Source organism: Strigops habroptila, chromosome 6 (assembly GCF_004027225.2).
Source record: "Strigops habroptila isolate Jane chromosome 6, bStrHab1.2.pri, whole genome shotgun sequence".
Taxonomy (NCBI): Eukaryota; Metazoa; Chordata; class Aves; order Psittaciformes; family Psittacidae; genus Strigops; species Strigops habroptila.
Window position 1 is genome coordinate 33,017,124 of NC_044282.2, and position 27,400 is coordinate 33,044,523.

At 38.1% G+C, this 27,400-nt stretch overlaps 1 protein-coding gene across 1 annotated transcript in view; it reads left to right on the forward strand.

Moving 5' to 3' along the window:
• The window catches only part of LMBRD1 (LMBR1 domain containing 1), an 83,813-nt gene that overhangs the window by 9,714 nt on the left and 46,699 nt on the right, over positions 1-27,400 (forward strand). Inside the window, exons 3-7 of the mRNA XM_030489484.1 lie at positions 2,481-2,541; positions 12,533-12,630; positions 13,604-13,671; positions 18,637-18,725; positions 22,789-22,862. Of these exons, the coding sequence (XP_030345344.1) occupies positions 2,481-2,541; positions 12,533-12,630; positions 13,604-13,671; positions 18,637-18,725; positions 22,789-22,862 (390 nt within the window). The remainder of the gene's footprint in view (positions 1-2,480; positions 2,542-12,532; positions 12,631-13,603; positions 13,672-18,636; positions 18,726-22,788; positions 22,863-27,400) is intronic.

The following is a 27,400-nucleotide window of genomic DNA, read 5'->3' on the forward strand; positions in this document are numbered from 1 at the left end:
CTCTTGAGAAGAAAGAGAAAGAGATAGCAAATAACTTGACTTCAGCCTTCTGGCTCGGTGCAATTACCAATGTAGTTGAAGTTTTTTCACTTCTGTTCTCTGAGCAGTTTGCCAGGACTGTGTAACATAGTTCTGGAAAAGATCAAACTTTGCTCTTGTTCACATAATGAATATCAATGCTGTTACATTTGGGTAGTTACATGACCTAAATCCTAACATGAGTTGATGGGTCTCTCTGTGGTAAGATTTGAGAAATACTACTCTGCTAATTTCTGTTAAGAATTATGGCTTCTTGATCAGCATGTGACTTTGTACAATAATTTCAGGAAAACAGTCTGCCCTTTGTATTATGTAAAGAGCTTCAGTGTTTAGGCCAGAAACTCAAGGCACACTGTTTGTGTCTAAGCTCTGCTAATGTCCATAGTATCAAGTAATCCAGTAAGTTTTAATTTTAATACCTGGTTTAGCGTACCATTTGCTGAAGTTAACTTGAATATTCTTGTAATTCAAGTCTTGGTCAAACTAGAAAGTAAAGGCTCATTGTGCTGAAAAAGGAGATGATGGCTTAAACTGGGTGGATAACTAATAAAAATGTAGCTAATATAATGATATTAGCTAATATAGCTAATAAAAAAAAGCTACAACTGAGCCTAATAAAAAGTTATTTGCTGTGCTTATATTTAAGTACCATTGCATCTGTATATATAAATTTTAGTCATAGCTATTTTGTGGTAGAAATGCTGTGTGCGTTGTCTGTACTGCGTCCAGGTCTGTGGCCCACCATACAAAGGAAGACATGGAACTGTGATAGCAAGGCCAGATTAATGGTCAGAGGGTTGGAGCATGTCTCTTATGAAGAAAGGCTGATAGAGTTGGGGTTGTTCAGCCTGGAGGGTGTTGAGGCACTGGAACAGGTTACCCAAAGGAGTTGTGGATGCCCCATCGCTGGAAGTGTTCAAGATCAGGTGGGACAGGGATTGTTAGTAGAAGGTGTCTCACCCCATGGTAGGGGGCGTTGGGCTACATGATTCCTGACGGTTTCTTCCAACCCAAACCATTCTGTTACCAAGCTGGAACAACTCTGTTCTTTCTGGTCTGTAGAATCTTTCTATTCTGAAACTCTCCTGTGCTTGTTCCTGCGTACTCAGTTACTTTGCTAGCACTATGTAGCCAGTAATTTTTTAGAAGCAGCATTTTATATCTATCTCTCTGTGTTTGTTTTCTTTAATGAGTGATTCTCTTGTAGTGTTGCCAAATACAGTAGTAACAAGAAGTGAATCACTGTAGAGATTCTCAGAGGAATATGGGTCTTAATACACTACTCATATCTAGACTTATATGCTTGAAAAATAAATGTTTGATACCTTAGAGCCTTCCGTACAGAATTATTCTTTGTAAATCAAAGTCCTAACAAAGCAAATTCTGCTTATCAAATACTGTTTATCAAATTTGACTTTGCCCTTTCTATTGAGTTGGTTCTAGAAAACACTTTTTTCTTACCTGACATTTTCTAGAAAATGTTTCCAAACTCTAGTTTGACTGAAAGTCAGTAATATTGATATCAGCTTCAAGGGGGATTTTGGGGCTGCTCTTTTAGCAATTCCCAGTGTCAGCTTTACCGATGCAAAACTAATGCTTTTTTGATTGAGAGATATTGACTTCAAGACAAGTGGATTCTTGCCTTGATTGGGTTCCTCCATTAATGCTTTCCACATGCATATTTTCTGAGGAGTTGCAAAGTAGATGTAAATGTGTTAGTTATGCTATCAAATGCATCGAACTGCTGGGCTGGACAACTCGAACAGCTTAGTTCGAGTTGGTGTGGTGTGTTAGAAAAGACTGCACAGCTTCCAAGCCTGTTATGTGCTAGGTTTTGTAAAGATTCATCTTGAGGAGAGCTTTGTCCTGCAGTGTTCAGAATCAAAGAGGAAAAAAAAAAAGGCTAGAGCTGCAAATAATGACGTGTTCAGTTGTCTTTTACAAAACATTTTGAAAAACTGCTCAGATTAAGCTTCAGACTCAGTAGCTGCATTGTCTGATCTGTAGAAAACAAAGTTTCATAAAAACAGCTATTAAGAGACCACTTAAATACTAAGTGCAGAACAAAAGTGAGTTACTAGCTGCTAAAAATTAACTAATGATTTTATTTCAGTTTTGTATTGATAATATAATTTATGATAACTAAAGATTCTTAATTTGAAAAAAAAAAAAAAGAGCTTTAAAGGTATAAGACTAACAGCCAGAGAGAGTATAAGCAGTGGGGATACAACTGCAGTGTCTGTCCTTTGAAATGCATCACATTCCTGAGTTGTCATTAGTAGGTAGTTACCTCTAACTTAAATTCTAATACAAACTGTGTGCTTAATGTTTTTTCCCTAGGCATGTGGTATGAGCAGTGGTTTTGGTTCTGTAAGAATGCTACCGAATGAAGCATTCTTTTGTTTCATTTGATGGTAAATGCTTCTATCCTTTATTACTAGGACTGGGCTGATGCTAATGTTTCAAGACAAATCGAAGACACTGTACTTTATGGATACTACAGTAAGTATTTTTAACTTCTAATTTTTTTATTTCCTACTCAAGTAATAGGACCTGTAAGTGAAGGCATGATGTTTTTAGGGGTCATATCGAATTATCCCTTTTGTTTAAACATTAGTCTTGCATGACTTTGGTTAAACATGAAGTCTTAGTGCTCTTCAGTTAACTTTTTTACGTTGAAAAGCCCCCTAAAATGCAAATATGCTGAAGGCCAATCCATGAAAAGGCTAATGGCTTTTGTCATAATCTACTGTTAACATTTTTCCTGTGTGCATATTTAGAGGCCCATTAAGGGAAACTCATAGAATCATAGAATAGTAAGGGTTGGAAAGGACCTTAAGATCATCTAGTTCCAACCTCCCTGCCATGGGCAGCGACACCTCACACTAAACCATGTGGCCCAAGGCTCTGTCCAACCTGGCCTTGAACACACCAGGGATGGAGCATCCACAACCTCCCTGGGCAGCCCATTCCAGTGCTTCACCACCCTCACTGTAAAGAACTTCCTTATATCTAACCTGAACTTCCTCTGTTTAAGTTTGAACCCATTACCCTTTGTTCTACCATTACAGTCCCTAAGGAAGAGTCCTTCCCCAGCATCCTTATAGACCCCCTTCAGATACTGGAAGGCTGCTATGAGGTCTCCACGCAGCCTTCTCTTCTCCAGGCTGAACAGCCCCAACTCTCTCCGCCTGTCTTCATATGGGAGGTGCTCCAGCCCTCTTATCATCCTCGTGGCCCTCCTCTGGACTCGCTCCAACAGCTCCATGTCCTTTTTATGTTGAGGACACCAGAACTGTACACAATACTCCAAGTGAGGTCTCACGAGAACAGAGTAGAGGGGCAGGATCACCTCCTTCGACCTGCTGGTCACGCTTCTTTTGATGCAGCCCAGGATATGGTTGGCTTTCTGGGCTGCAAGCGCACACTGCTGGCTCATGTTAAGCTTCTCGTCAACCAGCACCCCCAAGTCCTCCTCTGCAGGGCTGCTCTGAATCTCTTCTCCTCCCAACCTGTAGCAGTGCCAACTCATGGTTTTGCTGTAACTTTTATGGCACTTAACATATGCAGCAATGTGAAACTTGCCTTCCGTGAATAAGGTTTGTGCAACTGTGAGTGTAACGCAGTTCAAGTGTTCAGATTCAGCAACTACCATATTCAAAGTAACAACAGTTGCTCTTAAGGAGCTTAAAGGAGTTTATTCAGGAGTGGTAATCCTAAACAAAACTGAAGGAAAATATTTACAGAAATAAAGCCAAATAAACTGATTGTTTTCTGTAGTTTTAGGATAGTTTTTTAGTCATCCTCATGAAACTTGTAATGAAACCTATGAAAAGCTCTACTACTAATGAATATATGTAAGAGGTAGCTGTAGAAGAGTGATGCTTATCTCTGAGTGAAATGTTTGCCTTGGTCAATCATATAAACTCAGACATAATTGCCTGCTTTTAGTCACATTTCCTAAGACTTCCCATGGAAGACTATGAGTTGGCTCTTGGGAATGTTTTTTCTTAGATCAGGAAATAATTGGTTCTAAATAGTGAACTTATTTTTTCTTAACTTAAAGAATGCCTATTGCCTGCCAGTGATAGTGACAGAAACCAGAATGTACAGTTTCATGCTGAGTGAAGTGTAAAGCCAAAAGTAGTAGGAAACTTGGTTTTGAAAAGGAACTTTTAAAATACTAGTTTATCTTCTAAGGTTCTTCACTATAGAATAGGGGAGTTGCTTTGTATTAGCTTTTTACTTTTGTTAGGTTGCTAGAGTCTTGTTTAACAGCCCAAGCATTTCACGAATTTTAATGTGGAACTGTCTTCAAACGCTTCTGTGGACCATTTTCTACAGATTTGTGAGACTGATGGATGAACTTCCATGAGATGTTTTGGGCTGAGTCGCTTTTTAAAGCAAGATGTCCCTTGGTAAATCCTGAACTAATTTTTGGAACAGATTTGAGTAAAAAAACAAAAAAAAACCCCAAAAAAACCTGCTGTTGTGTTTGGCCTGTCTGCACAGGTCTACTTGAAGTATTGTAGGATTAATGTTTTATTCCATAGCATATCCTCCAGATGGTGGTAGAGATTTAAAGATGTTTTTAACAGTATTTTTCTTTTGTGATCTTAATTTGAGGAACTGATGCATGTTTTTATAACTAGAGCTACATTGAAGTGAACAGTAATAGGTAACTTATCTTTCAGAAGTCTCCATCATTCCTATATAAAAAGACAACTTAATGGCTACCCTGCATCATTAGGCCTAGTCCCCTGCTGCTGTTACACAGCATAGTGACATGAAAGCTGAGAAGGAACAAGTTGAACAACTCTTCCAGTCTTATAATACTGTTCAATTTTTTTTCTACTTGTATCCTCTTAGAAAAGTGTTTGGTCTCTCAACAAATAGGCTGAGGAGAACTGAAATCACCCATTCTACTTAAGAATATGATTACCAGTACTTTATCTCTCCTGAAAACAGTGTGATAATTATATAATTCTTATTTGCTCTCTGTATCTATAGTGGCAATTTATAGTATAAATAATTGGTACACTTAGGTCACAGTCCTTCCCAATCCATGTCACTTCTAATTGTAGCAAGAATTTGGAGGCTATGGTTTAACTGATGTTTTAGAATATTAAGGATTACTTTACTACCTCTATTGCAATTTACTGAGAAAGCTGTCACTAAATGTAGAAGAACTACCCCCGTCCAAGTTGTTATTCCACATGAACAATGTTCTATCTCATGCCCAGCTGGTTTCTGGGCTAGACTCATACAGAAGTAGAATGGCTTTGTACTAGTAGAATGACAAATGAGGTAACTTTTTCAGAACAAATCTTGAAATAACTCTATTTTGAAGGGGGACTTCAGTAGCCTAAAACCTTTACTTAGGAAACCAGTCTGCTGATTACTTTGAAGCCATAGTGGCTTAGTATGTTAATTCTCATAAATCCAACTGTAGTAGGACATGTCCGCCAGTACTTGAGTGATTGAAGAATGATCAGTGGTTGGCAGATACTCTAAAACAGCATGTCAGCTTGTGTTTGGAAGGAAAACGCTTTTCAGAAAGGGTTACAATTGGAAACTGTCCAATGGTGGTTTCCTCTGCACCACAAAGAATGGGGCTGAAACAACTGACAGTGACCTGGTGCTGTGTTCTGTAGCTCTTCTTCCTCTAATAAGTAAATCCTACTTGCTGGAATCGCCTTGATGTTCCGTGTCCTTTGGTGAAGTTTTGTGAATGGTGAAAGGATGCCACTGGTAGATTCCAGTCTTCCTGTGAGGCAGACAGATCTCTTGACCTGATGTGTTAAGTGTCTTCAAACTGCAGTGTGGCCAGGACTGTCTGTTAAATTCTATGAGGGTCTCTACATGTGTGCTTTAAATTCTGTGCTAAGCTTCCAATTTTTAATTTCTCTATTTTTTAAATAGAACTATTTTCTGAAGTCAGCAGTTACTGATATAACTTGGATGATTTTTACATGAAGTTTTATCTGCTTTCTGTGCTTGATACTGAGTCATTAAAACAAGGACTTGGGTTTCTAGTCATTAGTAGGCACAAGTCAAATGTGGCTATGCGTTTTCATGGTTTGGTCCTATGAGAAGACGTGCTAAGTACTGTGGAAGACTTGCATAGCCGTACTTGACAAATATTGTGGAGTTACATCTATAGAAACTCTTCTAATAAGCATGATGATTGGAAAGTGATAATTACCAGGTCTAACTTTCTATAGCTAGGATGTATTTTTTATTGATTAGGTGCAAAACAGCTGAAAATAAATAATTTTGACTTAAGAATTCCTTTCCAAGGTGAAGAATTTCTTTTGGTTTTTAAAACAAACCAACCTTACCAAGGAGCTCTTGCTGAAGATTGCTTAGACTTTGTGACAGGAACCATTGTTGTACTGGCTATACAGTGAAGCACTTCTCCAGTGGTAGTGCTTCAAGCTTCTGATACAACCCAGAAAAATGCTTTGAAACAAAAGTTGGACCTCTGAACCAGAGGAAAGAGCAGTCCTTGATTTAGAACTAAAGTCCATAGAAGTGTAATAATGAAAGCTGAGACAGTCTGTTGTGCTGCAAGGTCACAGGGGTGTTAGAGGGAAGGAAATATCTTTGTCACTTGGTTGACTGGCTGTTTGTTGCTGCATGATCTTTGAGTTTGAAGGTTAGCTTTCCAGGGAATAAACAGCCCTTTCAGTGGGCAGAACGACAGGCAATTAGATGCTCGCATTTGGGTAAGTAACTTGTATGAGCTAATGAAAAGTGCTGCTCTTCCTTTTTCGTAAGTTCTGAAAAATAAAGTACAAAAAAAGAGACAGGAGACTGATCGTCTTGTTGGTAGGAACTTTGCGAAATCTTTTAAAGTTTCCTTTGTAATATATGAGGAAGAACAATGTTTTACTACCTGATGAGATGGAAAATTAATTTTTAGTTCTAACTAAAAATTCTCACAGGCAGTTTTTAGACTTCACCTGATGGATGAACAAAAATGTCTGTCTTGGAATGATTTTGCTTGTGAAAAGCAAATGCAAAGCTCTTGAAATTTTTTGGGGGCTTTTGTTTGGTGTTTTTTTTTGTTTGGGTTTGTTTTGTTTTGTTTGTGCTAGATCCCATAAAATTACTATGGTAACAAGGTTGTTCAACAGAGCAAATAGTAGAGCTGTTGCAACACTAAGTGTAAGTTGGAGTTTATGCTGCTACATGTAAATAAAGTAATCCTCAAGATTTACATCTTGTCTTGAAATGCATTGAAAGCCTGTAACTTCTGGAGAACACATGTAAGATAAATTTAAGGGCTAAGTACTAGCATAGCATTCATGACAGATGAAAAATTCTGAAATGAGTCTCATGCTGAATCTTGTGTATGCAGATCCTGTTGCAGAGTTGATAGAGAGTCTGCTATTAGAGCTTAAGGCTTTTAATATGAAACTTCTTTTAGAAGTTAGCATTGGCTGAGAACTTCAGTCCTTCTAGTAAAGCATAAATTTGAAGGAATTGTGACAATTTAATGGCTTCAAATAATGTCTGTGGGACAGAAAACTGCAACCATGATTGGTTTTTTTTTTTTTTACCACTTTTTAGGTGCAGGTGACTACCTGACGGGCTTATGAACTATCTGAAGGTATTAGTCTCTACTCGGGGATTTCCCAAGGTCTGCACTAAAGAACTTCCAAGGAGAACCATTCTAGCTCTACAGGTCTGCTGACTTCCATAATTGAGTTGGCAGAAACAAAGCTTTAGCTGCACCTGGAATTAACTTGGCACAATTTTTGTAGTCAATAGCTTAAATAGTGTGAGAAGTATTAAAGCTGGATGTTCTCTTGAAATGGCAGCACAGTATTTGTGCTAGAAGGGGTCCTGTTCCCAGCAGCATACTAGAGTGCTTTTTGCCACCCTGCTTTAGTCATTTTTGGCATTTGGTAGATGCTTGTGGTGTCCTAACACAAATTTCAAAACTGGTAGAAGTTTACTTAGACTCATAGAGGTGCTGAGGTTGTAAAGGGAACCCTGGAGATAATCTAATACACTACACTGCCTATTTGCAGCAGCTCATTTATGCCAGTCTTCAGCTGGATTCTGAGTCTCTTCAAGAACAGAGACCCTACTGTGTCTTTGAGTAGCCTGTTCCAGTTTCTGAATGCAGGCATAGTGGAAGTTCCCATTTAAGTGGAAAAATTCTGTATTTCAGTTTGTGCTCATTCCCTTTTTATCCTTTCCCTGGGCACCACTGAGAAGCCTGCCACAGTCTTCAGTCCCACACAACTATTTATACACATGGATAAGACCTCTCCCAAAGCCTTTTTTTTTTCCTCCAGGCTGAATGGTCTCCAGTAGGTGTGCGTTTTGTACTGAGGAGCTCAGAACTGGATATGGCATGCCAATTCTGAAGTGCTGGTGAGACCATATTCAGTCAAGGGGAAAATTACTTTCCTCCATCTGGTGGTGACATTCTTCCTAATATCAAGGTGGTGATGGCCATCTGTGCTATGAAATTGCATCTTCGTGATGGTCTTCTGTCAGTGTGGCAAGTTAAGGTGACCCAGTGCAAAGTCTAGCAAACACTGAAGATGGTACAAAGAAAAGTTTTAATATGACAGGTAGGTGGTGGAGAGGGGGAGGTGGAACTCCTCCTTGGATCAGATATGACTTGCCTCTTAACGCTCACTGAGGAAGGCATTTCAGCATCTGACTGCTGTGGTCAAGTAAATAAGAGTCTGGCTTTTCTTCTGTTATTGGTGTGGAATGCTGATGTGCTTTATGGTCTGCTTCTCAGGTGCTTACATTAGAAGTGAATAGTTATGTCTGAATATTTTAGCTATACTTATGCAGTCTTGACCTTACAGGCAAAACCCATGTATTTAATCTTTAACTTGGAAGCACCATCTAGCTCTGTAGCGTGGCTTTTGCCTGTGCCGTAAGAGTCAAGAATGAATCATGGGGTAGAGGAGACTTGAATGTAGAAACAACTCCTGTGGTATACTTCACATGCCGATCTTCAGCTTCAGGGATTTCATTTAGCTAAAGACCAAGTGAAATATGGTAAAGAAAAATCTGACTTAATCGTATTTCTTGGATGAGGTTGAAAATGGAAAGCTTTTTCATAGAAATAACTGAGCAAGATCAGCTGAGTCTTTAATATCCGGTTACACTTAATACTGCTTAAAGTATGCTGTACTTGCTTTTCAGTATCAGAACAGCATCAGCCTTGCTGATACATTTTTTTTTTTAATGTCACTTGCCTGCTTGAAATGGACTAGTTTTCAACAGGAAAAGGGAGTAGGTGAGAACGGTCTAGTGATGGCTGTCTGGAGAGTCCTAAAGGCTGAAACTGCAGGAAGTGAACAGGCTTGCATGATTGCTCTAAATATTTCCTCTTTTTGCCACCATGGAGAGTACAGTACTGGGCTTAATGAGCCATTGGACTGATGTTACTTGCTGTCATTTTTAGAGGATTGTTACGTTTTTCCTAAAATTGTATTGAGAATTGCAGAAATGTAAGGATGTTTTATTAGCAAAGGCTTGCAGAAATATACCGTATTATATTCTTCCACTAGTTTAATAACCAATCTTTCTTTTAAGAAGGTGTAGGGCTTGAGCTGATGGAGTTCTGTGTGAAAAGCTTTGATTTGATATGATTTGGAATGAGACTAAACCATGGGAATCAATCTTTAACACACTTCTACAGCTAATGTAGGACTAGCTAGATAGGTATTTCTTGTAGCTTGCTAGTCAGCTCTTGGATAAGTTCTAATTAGTTTAGCAGTATTTACTGAAACCGGCTTTTACCTTATCTTGCTAATTTGAAAATATCTTTGGTCAGATGTGACTTGGCTTTTCAAAGTAAAGACTGGAAACTTTTCTTCAAGAAGTTGAATGGCATTTTGTAATACTTGACTGACTTTCCTTCAAAGTTGATTTTGGCTATTTAGATAATTTCTAAAAAAAGTAACTATTGCTACCAGATCAGCTTTCAGTGAGTTGAAGCATTTTGGTTTGATAATTGAGGGAAGAATATACAAAAGGAGGTGGGTAATATTTAGCTTCAAATTACTAAGGAGTTGACTTGACATAAGAGGTTTTAGTGGGGTCTTTAAAAGGTTTGATCCTTCATCATGCCCTGCTTTACTCCATTTTCCATAGGATTCAACACTTTACTACATGGGTTGCAAAAAACCTAGGCTAAACTGTTTACAGTTTTCTTGAAAATTTTGCTTCCTTATTGTGTGCAGTTCAGATGTTGTGCTATGAACGGCTTTTTCAAAACCTGGTAATGGCTGAACAAACTGTACATCCATTTAGCAGCCTCAGTCTAATTAAGACAATTCAATAAAAAGTTCAGTTCGTAATTGTAGCTGATTGTCAGTAGCCATTGAGTAGTCCTCTGCTAATATACTGTCACAGATCAGAGAAACTTAGAAAACTGGACATTAATATGAAGGATTACAGGAAAGTGCCAGGAAACAGTAAAAAACAAAGCAAAAAAACTCCCTTCTAAAACAATTTAATTTTAATGTCAGAAGCCTGAGCTGATCTCTTAAGTTTCAATTAAGTTACTGCAGCAACAGCATTTAGGTTGTATAAATGTTTAATTGGCATGGTAGTAAATGGTAGCCATATTTCACACAGTTCATATATTGTTTTGAATGTTAGTATCTCTTTATTCCCTTGGAAGAAATGTGGATCAGTCTCTATCTAATGAGGTGTGGGTATGCCTAATATGAATAAAGTATGCTGAAGTTACTATAGCAAAGCTTGGAAGTGAGGATGTTTTCTGTGCTGACAGTGACCGCTATGGGCTGATTATGCTGATATGTGATTAATGATGCATGTAACTTGCCTAGTTTACTGGCACAGTGCAGGGTGGATTTGGGACTAGTCTAAAAAAGACAGATTTCTGAAAGCATTTTCAACACTGAAGCAGTTCAAGTACTGCTCTAGAAGGTGTACAAATGCTGCATTTCAGAGTATGAAGTTTTAAAGTGTCTTAGAGCCCTGAATTTATGCTTTTGGCAAAGGTGAGAAAATTAATGAAGAACTTGTTCTGTGTGTTACACTGCCATACTACCTTAGCACTCTAAACAATAAATACCTCTAATACCTTGAAATGTTTTTGCAAAGAGTGACATCTGTTTAGAAATAGTTTCTTGCTCACATTTAGGTTCTAGATGTTGATACTTTATTTGGCTTTTACACCACCTTCAGTAAAAATACTGATGTAGATTTCTTTGAAGCACATGGATACTGCATTAGCCAAGATAAGAGGCCACAAACTTAAGTTAGGGATTACCATATTGGTTAGTGGAGGGAAGGCACTAATTAGTTATGTGAAATGAGGCAAAGATTAAAAAAAGCCAGAGATAACAGGATTAGTGTCGTGGGTATCTTTACTTACCCACTTGCACAAGCGGTCTTGGTTGTGTTGTACTTCTAACATTTTGAAGGCTGGGTTAACTGTTCTAAGATATCTTTCGTGTGGAGTACAAATACTGTAACAAACTGCTTGACAGTTTTTAGCTTCCGAATAGACTTCTGAAATGCTCACAGTATAAGATACTTTGAAGTATTGAAGGATTTTGCTAAATAAATGTATGTAACATCTTATAACATCAAGAGCTGAAGATTTAAGCTTAAAATTCTTGATCTGAAATTAGTCTCTTCATATCACTGACTACTCAGTTCCATTGACTTTGACTAGCTTTCTTAATGTCTTCAAACTTGCCAGTTAGTATTTGTGAAGACTTGTGTTAGTTTAACCTTTCACTTATGTTAAACTAGCTGGTTTAAAGTCTCTTAAGATCACCTGTACATATGACAGTATGACTGTTTCAATTTAGTGGCTCTTGAAATGCCTGTTGCAATCTTCGATTAGTCCCTCCTTTTAAAAAGAGATGTTGAACAAGCTGTAGCAATATAGGATCATCATTTTATTTTGTGAATTGAGGTCATCAATTAGAAAACCATGCCTTCTACCTATAATGTAATTAATAGTAGAACATCCTCTGTGGCTGTAAATTTGTTATATTTTTATATATACCTTTTCTACAAACAGCTTCTGTTATTAAGTGGTGTAGGTTGCTTTTTTTCACTATCCCCTATGCCACCTCTTCCTCAGTGTACTTGTCCTGTGTAGCATCTGCATGCAGATGACTACTTCTAGTCTGTCACTGCTGAACTGAAGCATGAACTGAAACCCTTAGTCTGAAATGGTAATTCTGTAAGTCCTTCGGAGTTTGTAAAAAAAAAAAAAAAAAAAAACAAAAAAAAAAAAACCAACAAACAAACAAAAAACCCCACCACCAAAAAAAAACACCCCAAAAAAAAGTAATAGTTCCTACACTGGCTAGTAAATTAGTAAATTTTATTTCCTTTTCAATGCTTGAAATTACTAAGAGCTACAATGAGAGTAAACTAATGTTGGTTTCTTTCCTTTGAATTACTGTGCATAAATGCAGTATCAATATAACTTTGTCTCTTCACTTAAATAAATTATTTCTCCTAGCTTTGTATTCCATCATACTGTTCTGCGTCTTCCTGTGGATTCCCTTTGTCTATTTCTATTATGAGGAGAAGGCAGAAGATGATGGCAACACATGCTCAGTAAGTTCACTGTGGCAAATGCACCAAGCAATGAAAAGACAAATGAAAACAGGCAAAAACAAAAGCAAGAATGATTGATTGTCTAACTTGGATACTACAGTGTTAATTTCTAATACTACAGTTCCTTTAAAATACCAAGGCAGCTCTTAACACTTAGTCTGACATAGTGTACTCTAAGCACTGTGGTCTCACAGGAAATGAAACTTTAGTGAGATAAGTGATCAACATCTGTATTGCCATGAATTCTTCTATGAATTCCTTTGAGCCTGATTTAATATACAAGAAGTTAAAGCTTCTTGCATGAGATTTTCCTTGGAATAGAATATGTATTTCAACAGGTTTTATAGTAGAAGACAGGAAGATTATGCTGATTCTGAGAGAGACATTGAATTTGAGTACCTTCCTTACAGTGCTTATATTTATCTTTTTTTTTTCTTGAAGTAGGCAGTAGTAATTTACCTGTAGCTAGTACCTGGGTTTTTGTAATGCACTGAAGATTTTTGACATGCATGACGTTCCAGGGAACGCAATAAATGCATGCCAGTAAGGTGCTAACTTCTCAAAAATACTTTAAGAATCTTTTAATCTTTGATCATGATCATTTTCCCCTCTATTCATTTATAACCTTAACGTGAGAAAAAGGCTTCTAATCCCAGTCATACTATAAAGCATTGGTAATAAGAATTTTCTTTGAATGTATTTGCACTAAATGAATGTGCCCTAGCTACTGGCCACAGCTGCTCAAGTCCATAGTTTATGATGGAAGCATAAGTTGATGTCACCGTCCATAGCTCTCAAACTATGAGACTTTTCAAGAATGTCTACTTCTGACTTGTGTTTAAAACTTCTCATATTTTCTGTGTAAGTAGTTTTGTAGAACACCTGTTGCACTAAGTATGCTTTGCCATAACTTGCTGTACAAGTTCCTTTGGATTTATTTTATGTTAATGTGTCAACTTTTTTTAATATACAGCAGGTTAAGACTGCACTCAAATATACTTTGGGATTCATCACAATTTGTGCGGTTCTTCTCTTAATTGGGTAAGTATTTGTATTGAATGTTAATGGGATATGTTAAATAGGCCCCCAAACACAACTGTTTTGTGCAGATTTGGAAAAGGGAGACTGTAGTGTACTCAATTGGAGGTACTTGTGCTTCCAAGCTCTGCCTGTTTGTTGAATGTGAACATCCATCAAGAACATGACAACTATGACATTTACTCTGTTATATGCTGGAGATATCAATACAGTTGTAAAATACTTGTGTTCTTCCTATTTTTTGCTTCTATCAAACGCCTTCATGGACATCCTAAACCAGCTTTTAGGAACATGAGTAGGTTTTATGTGCTTAGTACTTTTCCTAAATGGAAGTGTTCTGTGAAGGACAGAAGTATAGTGTTGGGTTATACTTGAAATAGTTGCACCTTGTATGATAAAAGTTTTTCTGGTATTTGTTTGAAAGGCAGACATTTCTGAAGTGCTAACTTGTTTGCAGCAAGTGCTGCTATTGTGGAACTCCAAGCAGTGTTACAAATTCAATTTAAGTTCGCCATTAAGCATGACATGCACATCAATATTGAATGTTTCTAATGCATGCTGTGTCATAAGCTTTTTAGCATTTTGATTGCAGCAGTAAAGTTGGTAAAATTTACAAAATGTGTGCTAAAATTATCCCTATTGAAGTACTGGAATGTAGGCACTAGAGTGAAATTAATGTCTCTAATTGTATTCCACCTTATGGGAATATTGTTTTAGTTATGATAAACACTTCAGGTACACTTCTAAGAAGTCTATTGTCCTTTCAATTAAAAATAACATTTGCTATTAAAAGAGACTAAAGGAGTTTGAGCTAGCTTAATCACGGTCTAGAAATATTAAGAAAGCTTCTGGCAAAAGCTGTTTCATTGACTGTTGGCTCATATCATAGGCAGACATATATGTCCTCTGTAACATATCAAGTTCAGAAAATGTTGCACTATCTTTAGTAGGTGTTAGCTGAGCCCCCAGTAGCTGTAAGCATGTTTGTTCTTCTCTTCTGGTAAGATGGAACTTTACTTCCTAATTGTCCTCTGTGCTCTTAGGCTTGTTCTTTAAAGGCTTCACAACTTGTAAATTACAGCATCTTTGTGGTCCTCTCTAGTATGACAATGAGATTGACTTGCAAACCAGACAGTACTTGGCCTGGGACAAAGTTACTGAGCAGTGCTTCTCCATAGGTACAGACTTAAAACCCACTGATCTAAACAGCAGGACTATCTGCTGCAGGAGGCAGGTCTCCTTTAGATATTCATGGGATTTTAGTATTTCTGGGTTCTGACTGGAGCAGTCTTTCTGCTATTATACATATGAGGCTGCTTGCTTTCTTTTAAGATGGTAATGAGTAAGTAGTAGCATCATCTTAATGCCCTTGAAATGTACTTAAGATGCTGCTGCAGATGATTTTAATTCTTGTCTGTCCTCTTTAAGGGAAACTACAAGACTAAACAGCTCAATTTAGAAAGCAAATGAGGTGACTCTGCAGAAGAAAATTGTGAACTTTAGTCGTAGTATAGTTATATTTATATATATATGTAAATAAAAAGAGATGATGCTTCAGTGTTAGGTATATGCTTGTTGTGGAGAAGTTACCTGTCTTAGAGTTAGTAAACTGCACAGCAAGGACAAAGAGCAACCTCAGAAGTACAAGTGTGATAGGGAAGAGATAAAAGTATTGGAGCTGAAGCTTCTATATGAGGGGCTCAACTGAACTTGGTAGTGAAGACAAATCTTGCAGTATTGCCTATACCTGGCAGTAGCAGATTTTTTTCACTGGTGGTCTGGATCAGAGCAACATTAAAGCAGACTGGAATGCTATGTACTGAATTTAATTTTACGAGGCAGGGTTTAATGGACTAGAATACTCATGTACACAAATTAAAAGAGCAAGAGGGGTTGGGGTATTTCCTGTTAACTGAATAAAAGATAGCCTGTCTTCTTGTGCCTAACTGACTAATGTCTTGTATCAAGACAGTCTGTTCAGACTGATTTAGCAAGTAACCTGTGTAATAAAAACAGTTTTATAAATAGCTTGGTTCTGTTAAAGATAGGTAGATCTATCTTTGGAAGAAGTCTCTACCTTTCTTCTGGTCAGCAGTCCTCAAAGAAACCATAAAAGCTGTATTAAGCTTGAAGTTTTAGATGTTTAATGAACTCCATTAGAGATCTGTGACTATTTTGGGAAATGTACCTGGTTTGTGTCTTGTATTCTGAGTTGATAACACAACTCAATGAACAGGATTCTTTTGTCTAAATTGTTAAGCAAGAGTAGTATTTATGCCTCTTACTCTAATTGTCTGTTACAAAGCCTCTTCCTGTGGCAAAAATGTGCATATCTTTAATAGCACTTAAATACCCTTTGCAGAAATAACTTGATGCAGAGCATCATTGAAAGCAGAGTATAGGACAAATATATACTGGAATACTCTTCCCTTTTTAGAAATTATCTGCTTTCCTTGAATGTAGTTTATTTACTCTAAATGTCATGTGGTGGAGCCAAGGGGCTTGAGATACTACAATCTACATTAAGGCACACTTGTACAGCAGTCTGGTTTGAAGTAAAATGTTTGCTTTTGAGGCTAATGAATGTTTGGTTTTAAAAGGAATGTTTTCCTGATACTCAGTGTTTGGAATTAAACTAGTTACCTTAAATTTTCTGGAGCCATTAGCTTTTAAAAAGCTATGAATATGTCTAATTAGCCTATAAATAGTTATGCAAATTATATTATAGCAGAACTCACTTTAAGGAAATGAGTTTAATTTATTAGAAATTATTTTCTGAAGGATGACAATTAATGGCACTCCTTGATTTAAGGATCAAACTTGACCTATCTACACTTGTGTGTATTTTTAGGCCTGCTAAAAGTTAATAGCTTTAAACTGCATGTCTTGCATTTACTTTACTTGTTCTGCAGCCTAGATATTGATCTAGATCTTAATCATAATATTCCCAGGATGTGTTTTAAACAGCATAGCAGTTTGCTTCTATTCTTAAAATTACTGCAGTTAATAATTTCATTTGTGTACAGAACTCCAAATGTAAGACATCACAGCTGAGCTGTTCTGTTTGCTTGTTTGAACCGAATTCAGCTACACTTCTAAAACCCTGCACTGGCACTTGTACTCTATTCACTTGCTGTCAATGGGCTACTTGTTTTGCATCACAGTGACAGGTGAATTCAGTTATTTAGCATGAAGACTTTATCATTGTGGTGATGGCTACTCTGAAGAATAGACCTAAACTGCTGTATGCTGTCTGGTGCAGTGGATGGACTGTGTTTGAGATCCTTTGGGAGTGTGGGCTGGATGCCAGTCTGTAGGTGGCTAGGCATGCTACCTCTGTTTTGTTCTTGTGGCCTGTCAAGCTAGAGGCCAAAAGTCTGTTCAAGTGGCTTAGTTAGCCTTCTGGCTAGTTTGCTACTAGTTGAAGGACCCTGTTCAGGAGGGAAAGTAAGATTCTTGCTTGCTTGGGATTAAACTATAGGACTCTATAGCTCCTGCAGTCCTTTCTGAGGCCCTTGGTACTTGAGCCAGGAGCAGAATCAGATGTCTATCTCCTTCAGTCATGATTTAGCTGAGTACTAATTGCAGAGTGTTTCTAATGGGTACAGTGGCTTCTGCTCTGATTAGTGTCCTTTGATGTGATGGTTGTAGATAGTCTCAGCAAGAAAACCCAAACAGAAAAAAATCACTATTGCTCTTGAAGGTTGGGGGGGAAAAAAAAAAAAAGGCAAGCAAGTTATAAATAGCCTAAGACGTTCTTAAATCTCACTTGTTCCTTTGCATGTGGTCAAGATAGAAAATTCATACTGATACTAAAATAAAAGGACTTGCACTCATTTCCCAGTCTCCCATTTTAACCCTTTTAGCAAATAAACCTGCGATTATTTTTGCTGCTAGCTCTCTTAAGTAGAAATTTTGCCTAATTTTAGTACCTGTGTCTTGATTTTTGCCTGGATGCTATTTTACGGAAAGAATTACTACTAGAGGCAGATACAAGAACAAAAATCTAAAGTCAGTAAGCATGCATCAATTTAAATGCTAGCCTTAATTTTTTGTACAGTTCAGAAGCTAAAAATCAAATATTTCTTAAAATATTGCAATTTTTAAAAATTTATCTTTGCAGAATACCACTTTGGTTTTGGTTTTTATGTGGTGATTATAAGTGCACGTAGTTTAGCACCAGCATTTGAAACACATGCTGATGTTCTGTACTTGAAGTTTGAGGCATACTCCTGGAAAATGTGTATTTGTTATTAATTTGTTTATTGGGACTTGAGGCAGGGATCTAATCATATACTTTTATACTCTGCTGATGGGAAGGTCAAAAAATATTTAATGAATTTCTCTGCACTTCAGTTCTCTAGGCCAACTACATAAAAAGGAATGGCATGCAGCAGATGTGGTGGTGTTTTAGTTGTAATAATGGAAGATAAACATGTTCCTTTAAACTTTAATGCCTGATGTGGGAATCATTAATTGTTATGTTCTAGCTTTCAGAACTGTAGATTTAAGAGAAATTGTCTCAATTGGGGGGGGGAGGGGGAGGGTGTGGTGAAATAAAATTTAAGTATTCTCTGCATGTGAGTCAAACCAGGATAGTAAATAAGAATAATGCATCTGTTGGTGCTTGAGTGTAGTGTCCTTTGCTCTGGTAGGACTGGTAAATAGAAAATCACTTGTTCATGGACCTCGGCTCTGATTCCACACACTCACACATATACTCTGGTCTAAATACAGCATTTAAGGGGAAAGTTAATAAGATGAAAGATTGCCTTCAGATTTTCCTTTTTTTTTTTTTTCTTTTCCTTTTTTTTCTCTCCTTTTTTTTTTTTTTTTTTTTTTTTTTTTTTACCTAATGTACAGTTTTGCTTCAGGAATAAATGGATTTCTATTTTCCTGACTTGGAAGTAGATTTTTCTTTTTATATTTGACAAATTAGGTTGAGATGACTTCTTTGCTTTATTACAGTGCTTTTGTTCCTTTGGATATTCCCAATAAGAAGAATTCCACAGAGTGGGAGAAAGTGAAGCTTCTGTTTGAGGAATTTGGAAGTAGTCGTAAGTTTGAGATTTATGCTGAGCTTTGCATAACTTGCTATTAACTTATTTTGGTATACTCATCATTGGCTGAACAAGAAGTCTAACTTTCTTGCTGACAATTTTCTAACTTGACTCTTAACTGCTCACCTACACTAAATCTTTGCAATAAGATGGTTCACTTTCTGTTCAGACAGAAGAAAAAAAAATCAGAACAGTCTTTTAAGTACAGAGAAGAGACTCTGGCAGTGCCTGCCTTCAGTACAGTCCCCAGTTGACAGCAAGGATTCCAGTGTTGTGTCCTATGATATTAGTGGTGGGGAGGGGAGGGTACTTTCTTCCATGGAGTCTTCACTTGACACAGCTGCTGAAGTTCACTGATTTCAGGATATGGTGACAGTTTTCAAGTGCTTATCTAATTAAATGTGATATTGCTGTTCACTGCAAGAATGAGACTGTTTAAGTAGCTTTGTCTATTTAGACAGGTAAATTGTATGGGTGTTATGATTTTTTTTTTTTTTTTACCCTTTGTTCTCCTAGTATTGACCTTTATTTTAATTGGTTTGTTTGCATTTGTTGTTTATGCTAGGGCTATAAAGAACTATTGTAAAGGTTAAATACTACTTCGTGGAATTTGGCCTTCAGCTTATGCAGTTCATGTATTTAGACAGAACGTGTTTTCAAAGCAAAGGCATGAAGAAACTGTTTTATAGGTGAGCCAAAACAGATTTGATGTCACTTTCCAAATGTATCCAGAAAAACGGTAACTAAAAGTTGCCTAACAAACCTTAATCCAAATGTGTAAGTACTGTAATATTTGTACCTCATTCTTGCTATATGTCAGAGTATTGGCTTCTGTCTGAATAATTTAGAATGTAATGCTATGAGCCTTGGTCAAGAAGTATTCTGCATTATTCTAGGAGTTTTTTACTGAAATTGGTGGGCCCTGAGGGGATATGCCAACTTAGTATGTCCGGTTTCCTTAAGTATTTTCTAACTTGATCCTCTTCCACCAAGCATGCATCTTCCTACCAGCCTTTCTCCCTGGTGTCTCAGGCCTGGGTATCCTGAAATCTGGTCTTGCTAGTGTAGACTGAGGCAAAGAAGGCATTCAGTATCTCAGACTTTTCCATGTCCTGTTTCCCCTGCCCCACTCAGCAGCAGACCGACATTTTTGCCTTGTCTTCCTTTTGCCACTTAAGTACTTGAAGCCCTTCTTTGTTGCCTTTGACATCCTTGCAGAGTCTTTCACCATAATACGTGCTGTGCTGTAAGCTGTGTTTGCAAGCATAGGAGATGGGGAAGACAAGTCGTTAGCTTTTTCATAATTTTGGCTGTCTGCTTGTTTGTTTCTCTTGCTTCACAAAGATTCTAACTGACAGCATAGAATAAAATGCTTCTTAAACTGTTTATACAGGTAATGGCAGTGGTTGAGCTGAGATGAAAGCTAATTTTTCTAGGCTACCTTGATATGGCTGTTTAAATATTCAGCTCTGTACATGTCCTTGCTATGAAAGTGTAGTATAGCTAACGTTTATTTCTACAAATTGTAGAATCACAGAATGGTTTGGGTTGGAAAGAACCTTAAAATTATCCAGTTCCGCCCCCCCCTGCCATGGGCAGGGACACCTCCCACTAGACCAGGTTGCTCAAGGCCCTGTCCAGCCTGGCCTTGAACACTGCCAGGGATGGGGCAGCCACAGCTTCTCTGGGCAACCTGTGCCAATGACTCACCACTGTCACAGTAAAGAATTTGTTCTTTATATCTATCTTAGGAAGGTTTAATCATGAAGATGCTGGATTGGGTTGTGGTTTTGATTTCTGACTCTACCAGCATTCTCTTGTGACTTTTAATTTCATATGGTAATTCAGACTGAAGAGACCTCAAGTCATCTAGTGCAATCTCCTGCACAAAGAAGGAAGCTGTAATGTCAGACCAGGTTGCTCAGGGCTTTACCAGCTAGCTCTTGAAAAACCTCTAAGGGTGGAGACTCTTTCATTTTGTGGTGGAAAAAAATATTCTCACCCAGTGTGAGTGTGCACAGTGTCACCCATTGTCTCGCACTCAACTGCTGTGCACTACTGGAGAGCCTGGCTTCTACCTCTTTGATAGGCAGGCTATATTGGGTCTCTCCAAAGCTGTCTCTGTTCCAGGCTGAATAAGCCTGGCTCCCTCAACTTCTCTGCACAGTATGTGCTCCAGCTTCTGACCAACTTACCTGTCTACCAAGACACCCCACCAGGGGTTTTGCAGAGCTACTCCACAGCCAGCAAGTTCTCTGTCAGTAGTGTTACAGAAAGTTTTCATGTTCCAGATGTTGGAGAAATGAGGAAAAAAGTCTTGCGTGTTGTTTTGCCTGTTGTCCTGTTTTTGTATTAGCTTACCCTTTTCATTTTTCTGCGGTTAAACCAGAAATAAAGATCTTAATTTTGGAGGTTTTTTTCTATGTCCATTCAGTTTGTAGTGGGATTACAAAAGGAATACAAACTCATCTATTGAGGTAGAGCCTGATAATAAACTTCTGGTTTATAATTATACATTTTTCAGCCACTTAGTTTCTTAATGTTCCATTGAACATAGTTCAGACTTTTAAGATGGATATTAAATGTTGGTTTCAAATACATATACAGGAGGATCATCATATGGTGTTTAAGTACATTGTGTCATATGTTAGAAATAAGGGTCACTTATGTGCAGGGGTTTTTCCCCCGAAATTTCAGAACATAAGTAAAATTTTCTCAAGTATTAAAGGGGGAATAGTGCTGGGGTTTTTGTTTCATGGGGTTTCTTTTTTGCTTTGGGTTGGCATTTGTGTTCTGTTTCTTTTGTTCTGGTGTCGTCTCCTCCCCCCCCCCCCCCCCCCAGTTTTAAACATAGCTGTAGTATTTGAAATTTATGAACATATTGCTGTTAGCTTTGGGAAAGTTGGTATTACCTAGCAAAAATGGCAAAGGAAAGATTTGAGCTGGGAAGTTGGATTTGGTTGTGCTATTCTATTAGGTTTTGGTATTTTTAAAAGGAGGCCTGTAGGGTTGGTCAGAAGAAAGATACATCTTCTCATGGAGAATAACTATAACAGGATTTCTCAGTTTGTGAATGTTTGATCCTGTGTTCAGGAAGAGAATGGAAACCAGCTAATGAAAACTACCACTAATTATGTGTGAGTAGGAATAAAAATTATTGTACTCTTAAATCCTTGAATTAGCTATAAGGGAGGGGAGGACATGGGGCAGAACACTAAAGAGTAGCTCAGTTGATATGACTGGGTACAAAAATGGAATTGATTGCTTCGGGTTAATGTCTGTAATAGCTACTGTAAGTTTCCATGCTACTATAAATCAAAAAAAGCTTGCCATGTTGTCCTGCATGGTGAGGTTAAAGAAGGGCTGTTGTGAAAAATTGCACAGTAGGATTCAGGGAGTTTGGTTACGAGTTTAGTAACACTTCCTTTTTACTATCCTTTTTTATTTCTAGAGTGATAGTAGGGCTACTGTAACTGTTTAGTCCCGTCATCTTCTTCCAGTTTGTACATCTGGAGGTACATGGTCTGAGTGAAGCTGAGGCCTGCAGTCTGGCTTGATTTGGTTGTTTGAAGGATCCATGCTTGCCTGGTTCCCTGGATAGTGCTTTATTATGAGAAATCAGGTGATGACAAACAAACCAAAGATGAACTGGCCCGGATGCATCTGTAAATAGTGAAAATCACCACAGCACCCTGTGGAGGCGAGAAATAAATCTTGAAGAGGCATCAGACAGCTATGTGAGCAATTTCATTAGTGGCTGTTCAGCTTTGTGACTGAATGTGTCGTGTGAACTTGTAGCAAAGGTGAGATGGCTGTTCTGCTTCTTGCAGTATTGGAGGAGGAGCTACTGCTGACAAAAAGCTGTGCTAGGTACGTTTTTCGTCTGAGTTGATATGGCTGGTAACTAGGCATCTTTTTTTTTTTTTTTTTTTTTTTTTTTTTTTTTTTTCCCCTCCAGTCTGATGAACTTAAATATCATCAGGAAACAAATTCAGGAGGAAATGTTCTTATACCTCTACTGCAGGAATTTTCAACAGGCTTTTCTTTTTCTTTTTTGCAGATGGTTTGTCAGCTCTTTCATTTTCCATTAGTTCCTTGACTGTGATTGGAATGTTGGCAGCTATCACTTACACAGTAAGTTGTTATAGAAATGTTTCAGCTCTTCATATTCATGGTATTTGCACATGGGCTATACCTAGAGAGAAAATGGGCCTCATGCTGAAGAGCTTCAACGGTGTGTTCTAGTGCTGGGTTTTTGTGGTTTGAAGCACTACTTCTAGGCTCTTGGAATGAGAGGAATAACTTTTTTTTTTTTACTGCAAGAGCCCTTGTTTCAGATCAGACTTAATTTCGAAGTGTCCCTGCAAGAGGAGATCACATTATGCATTATGGCTTGTAACACACATTCACTGGCTCCTCCTATTTTATTTTTTTTTTTTTTTAAGCCTCTGTCTATTTCTCCAGCAGTGTAGAACTAAATGTTGGAGTTTTTTTTATTCATTGAACTATGGCATAACCTAGACTTGGTCTGGTCAGTTTATAATACTGAATATAACCTTTACTACAACTTTTCTACATTGATGTTTTCATTTCTACAGAGCTTTACAATGACAAGTCTGACAGAAACCTTGATCTGTAAAGGAGTATGCAGAATGTCCTCAGTCATAACTGTCTCTTTTTGTAAAAGGCTGTTCTTCATTCAGTAAATGTAAAAGCAATATTTTTAATAGTGCATTGCTTCACAGTTCTGTATTTGCAGAATTTGAGTAAGGGTAAATATGCATGTCAAGATTCAGTTTTAGGTATGAAGAATCTGCAATATCTCATGTGATGTGTGTCTTAAGAATAGTTAAAAAGTTAAAACCAAATAGTTTAGAGGCTTGCTTTCTAAAGTTTCAGGAATATTCTTGTTAGTCCTAGGCATGCAACTAAACCACTGCAGTTCTTTCTATAGCTTTGAAGGATTCAGAAGTGTTCATTCTGTGACCAACTTACATCATATGATTAAGGCTATGTTAGTTCAAGTTGACTCTTGCTTTTATGTGCAAAGGAAAGGAACCATTTAACTTACTAGCTTTGGTCATCTCATGTTCATGTTCACTTGCTTTTCCAATCTGTTTTATTTCTTCAATTGCTGAATAATGTTTGTAATGCTACATGTATTGTCATCAAGGTAAAATTTTGTAATGAAGATGAAGCTTTAAAGCTTAAGATAACTGCAGGTAAAGCTTTAAAACTGCTCAAAAGTCAGTGTTTTCCTAATAATAGGTTTGATTCCTAATAACTTTAGCTTCCTTTGCAGCCTGGCTGAAACATAGTAACATTGTTCCCACATAGCTTTGCTAGTCAATTCTAAGTGGCTTTGTAAAAATAGCTCATGCAAGAAGTTATTTTGAAGCATTGCTAGCCAAGGAGATATTTTGTGGTAGCTTGTTGTCAGGCAAAGAATGAACGAATGAAATTATTGTAGAACAAGGGGTGTTTTAGTCATAATTGAGTGAAGGGATAAAGTACCTGCTAAATACTACCTTTAGACTCATAAGCCACTCTAATTAGAGTAACAAGTGTAGCTAATGATTTTCTGTCTCCTCATACTAGTGACTTCAGTTGGTGTAAATTAGAGCAGGATTGTGGGAGGCAATTCAGTACAGGTTTTTAGTTGTGTCAGAACACTGACAGCTTGGTGGTCATTAGGCTCTGTGCAGTAGGTAGGAGAGCAATTTGGTGGATCAGCTAGTATGTATCTCAGGTGAGCCAAATGGCTCTCAGCCCTAATGATTAAGTGTTTTAACTTGACCTGAATGATAAATTCTATTACTTCAAGCCTTTTCTGACTGATATGGGTCACTAAATCAGTCAGGCTATACTGCTGGCATCTAGATCTTTGTTTAGCCTATAATAGCATGTCAGCCTTTAAATTTGTTTCCCTGCATTATGGAAGGAAAGATTAATCTCTTGTGCTCTGCAGTCTCGTAATTGAACATGTAGTGTTTTTTAATCTCCATGAGACTTACATTAAGAACAAACTCATTAGCTGTGAGAATATCCTCAGTGTCGTTTTGGGGTTTTTTTTTCTAAACAGCTGGGTGTATTTTTCTATAACTGTTGGTAAACATCCAGAAGCATCTAAAATGCAAGATTGTTTAATTTTGCGCAAATTTACTGCTGATTGAAATGTACACAATGTTTTCATGGTAAATGAGGTGAAACATAAAGCATGAGAACTAAAATAGCCTTCTCTGAATGCCTCAATTACTAAGATTTTAGGATAACTTGTTGCTTTGAAAACCTTGACTGAGCTGTCCATACAAATGCCTGGAGATGGAATTACTATTTACTTTAACTGCAGCATTTTATCTTTCTGAAACCCTCTTGTTTTGCAGTAAGTGTTAAGGCAGCGTGGGAGAAATGAAGGAGCTATTTCACAGAAGTTTTGGGGATGAGCTCATACAGGAGGTGGTTGGTATGACCACCTGATATGAGAGTTTTTTGTCATTGTTTGCAAGCAGTTGAAGAGTTTTATGCTGAAACAGTGAGCTGGCTTTGCCTGGGTGGACTAAGTACAAATGTGTCAGAGTGAAAACTGCTTATTAGATGGTCTCTGTTCTCGGAGTTGGAGAAGGAATATACATATTCATGCTTTAGTGCTTTCATAATACTTGGCCTACTGGTCAGACTTCCATATATGAGGAATCTCCACCCATAACAGCATGAGCAGTGCTCTTCACATGATCTAAAGACTGAAGACAAGTGTGACCCTGACAGTATGTGGATGTCATGTGCCTGCATTACAGTTTATATTGTGGACTGGGCTTTTCCCAGTGGTATAACTTCATGCAAATGTTACTTCAGTAGTGAAAAGTTCCTGGGCTATCACACTTCCTTAAGCCTCAGGGAGAAGCTGGCCCTGAGTATAGCCTCTGTCTTTACCAGCTGAGATGACCCTACTCCTTCCACTGGGAGGAGAAGTATGATTCTGGAAGGAGTAACTGTTTTAATCTTGGTAACTTTCCACTTCTTTGCATTGTGGATTTTTTTTGCTGCTAGTCTTCTATAAAAAAATAAAATCACCTTTATATAAGACAAAGGCATTAGTGTACATGCAAGTCTGTGGGGGCAACACTTCTGGCTTTAGATATCTGACAAGTATGTAGTTAGGCTTCTATTTTTCAGCCAGCCTTCTGCATGCCTATGAAATTGTTTGTCCTAGTTTCTAAAGGTGGGAGGCCTTTGTGCATAGTTGTCAAACCACTGTTTGATGATTGGTGATAGATCTTCTTTTAAGCACAAAAATAGAATACCTTTATATAAGGGTGAATACAAGAACAAAGATACATACTTAAAAATTTTTCACAAATGCCCATCAGATGAAAAAAGGGACAGAGGGAATAGATGGGAACACAGTGTATGGTATCTGAGTTCCCTTGTCTCTGAACAGAGGTGATCTCAGATCTTTGATTTACATTAGTTAAGAGTGGAGGATTTGTAGTACAGACATAACTGGGGGGGGTTTTTGGGTGGTTTTTTTTTTTTTGTTTGTTTTGTTTCCTTGACTTCTGAATAGCCTCAATCTATTGGATTGTCAGTGTTGCAGTTGTGTGGTTAAAGGGAATCAGAATAGTTAGAGTTGGAAGGGACCTTCAAGATCGTTTAGTTCCAATGCCCCTGCCACAGGCAGGGACACTCTCTACTCTACCAGGTTCTCAAAGCCCCGTCCAACCTGGCCTTGAACACTGCCAGGGATGGGACAACCACAGCTTCTCTGGGCAACCTGTGCCTGTGCCTCACCACCCTCATAGTAAAGAATTTCTTCCTAGTATCTAATCTAAATCTACCCTCTTTTAATTTAAAGCCAGTCTTCCTTGTCCTATGGCTACATGCCCGTGGAAAATGTCCCTTTTTATAGAAGCTGGAAACAAGGACAGGCAGCCTGGGAGGAATACAGGAACATTGTCTGGTGAGCTAGGGATGAGGTCAGGAAAGCTAAGGTTAGAATTGAGTCTGGCCGGGGATGTCAAAGATAAGAGGAGTGTTCAAGGCCAGGTTGGACAGAGCCTTGGACGACATGGTCTAGTGTGAGGTGTCCCTGCCCATGGCAGGGGGGTTGGAACTAGATGATCTTAACGTCCTTTCCAACTCTAACTATTCTATGATTCTATGAAAGGATTCTATAGGTATGTTGCAAAGTAGGGATAATGTGGGTCCTCTCCAGAAGCTATTGGGAGAACTGGCTACCCTGGATTTGGAGAAGGCTGAGGTTCTCAATGACTTCTTTGCCTCAGTCTTCACCGGTAAGTCTCTAATCACACTGCTGAAGCCTTGCAAGACAAATGCAGGGACTGTGAGAATGAAGACCTTAGGCCCACTGTAGGAGAGGATCAGGTTTGAGAGCATCTTAGGAACCTGAATGTGCACAAGTCCATGGGACCTGATGAAATCCATCTGTGGGTCCTGAAGGAGCTGGCGAATGAAGTTGCTAAGCCACTGTCCATCATATTTGAAAGATCATGGCAGTCAGGTGAAGTTCCTGATGACCAGAAAAAGGGTAATATAACCCCCATTTTCAAGAAGGGGAAAATGGAAGACTCGGGAAACTACAGACCAGTCAGTCTCACCTCTGTGCCTGGCGGGATCAAGAAGCAGATTCTCCTGGGAACCATGCTAAGGCACAT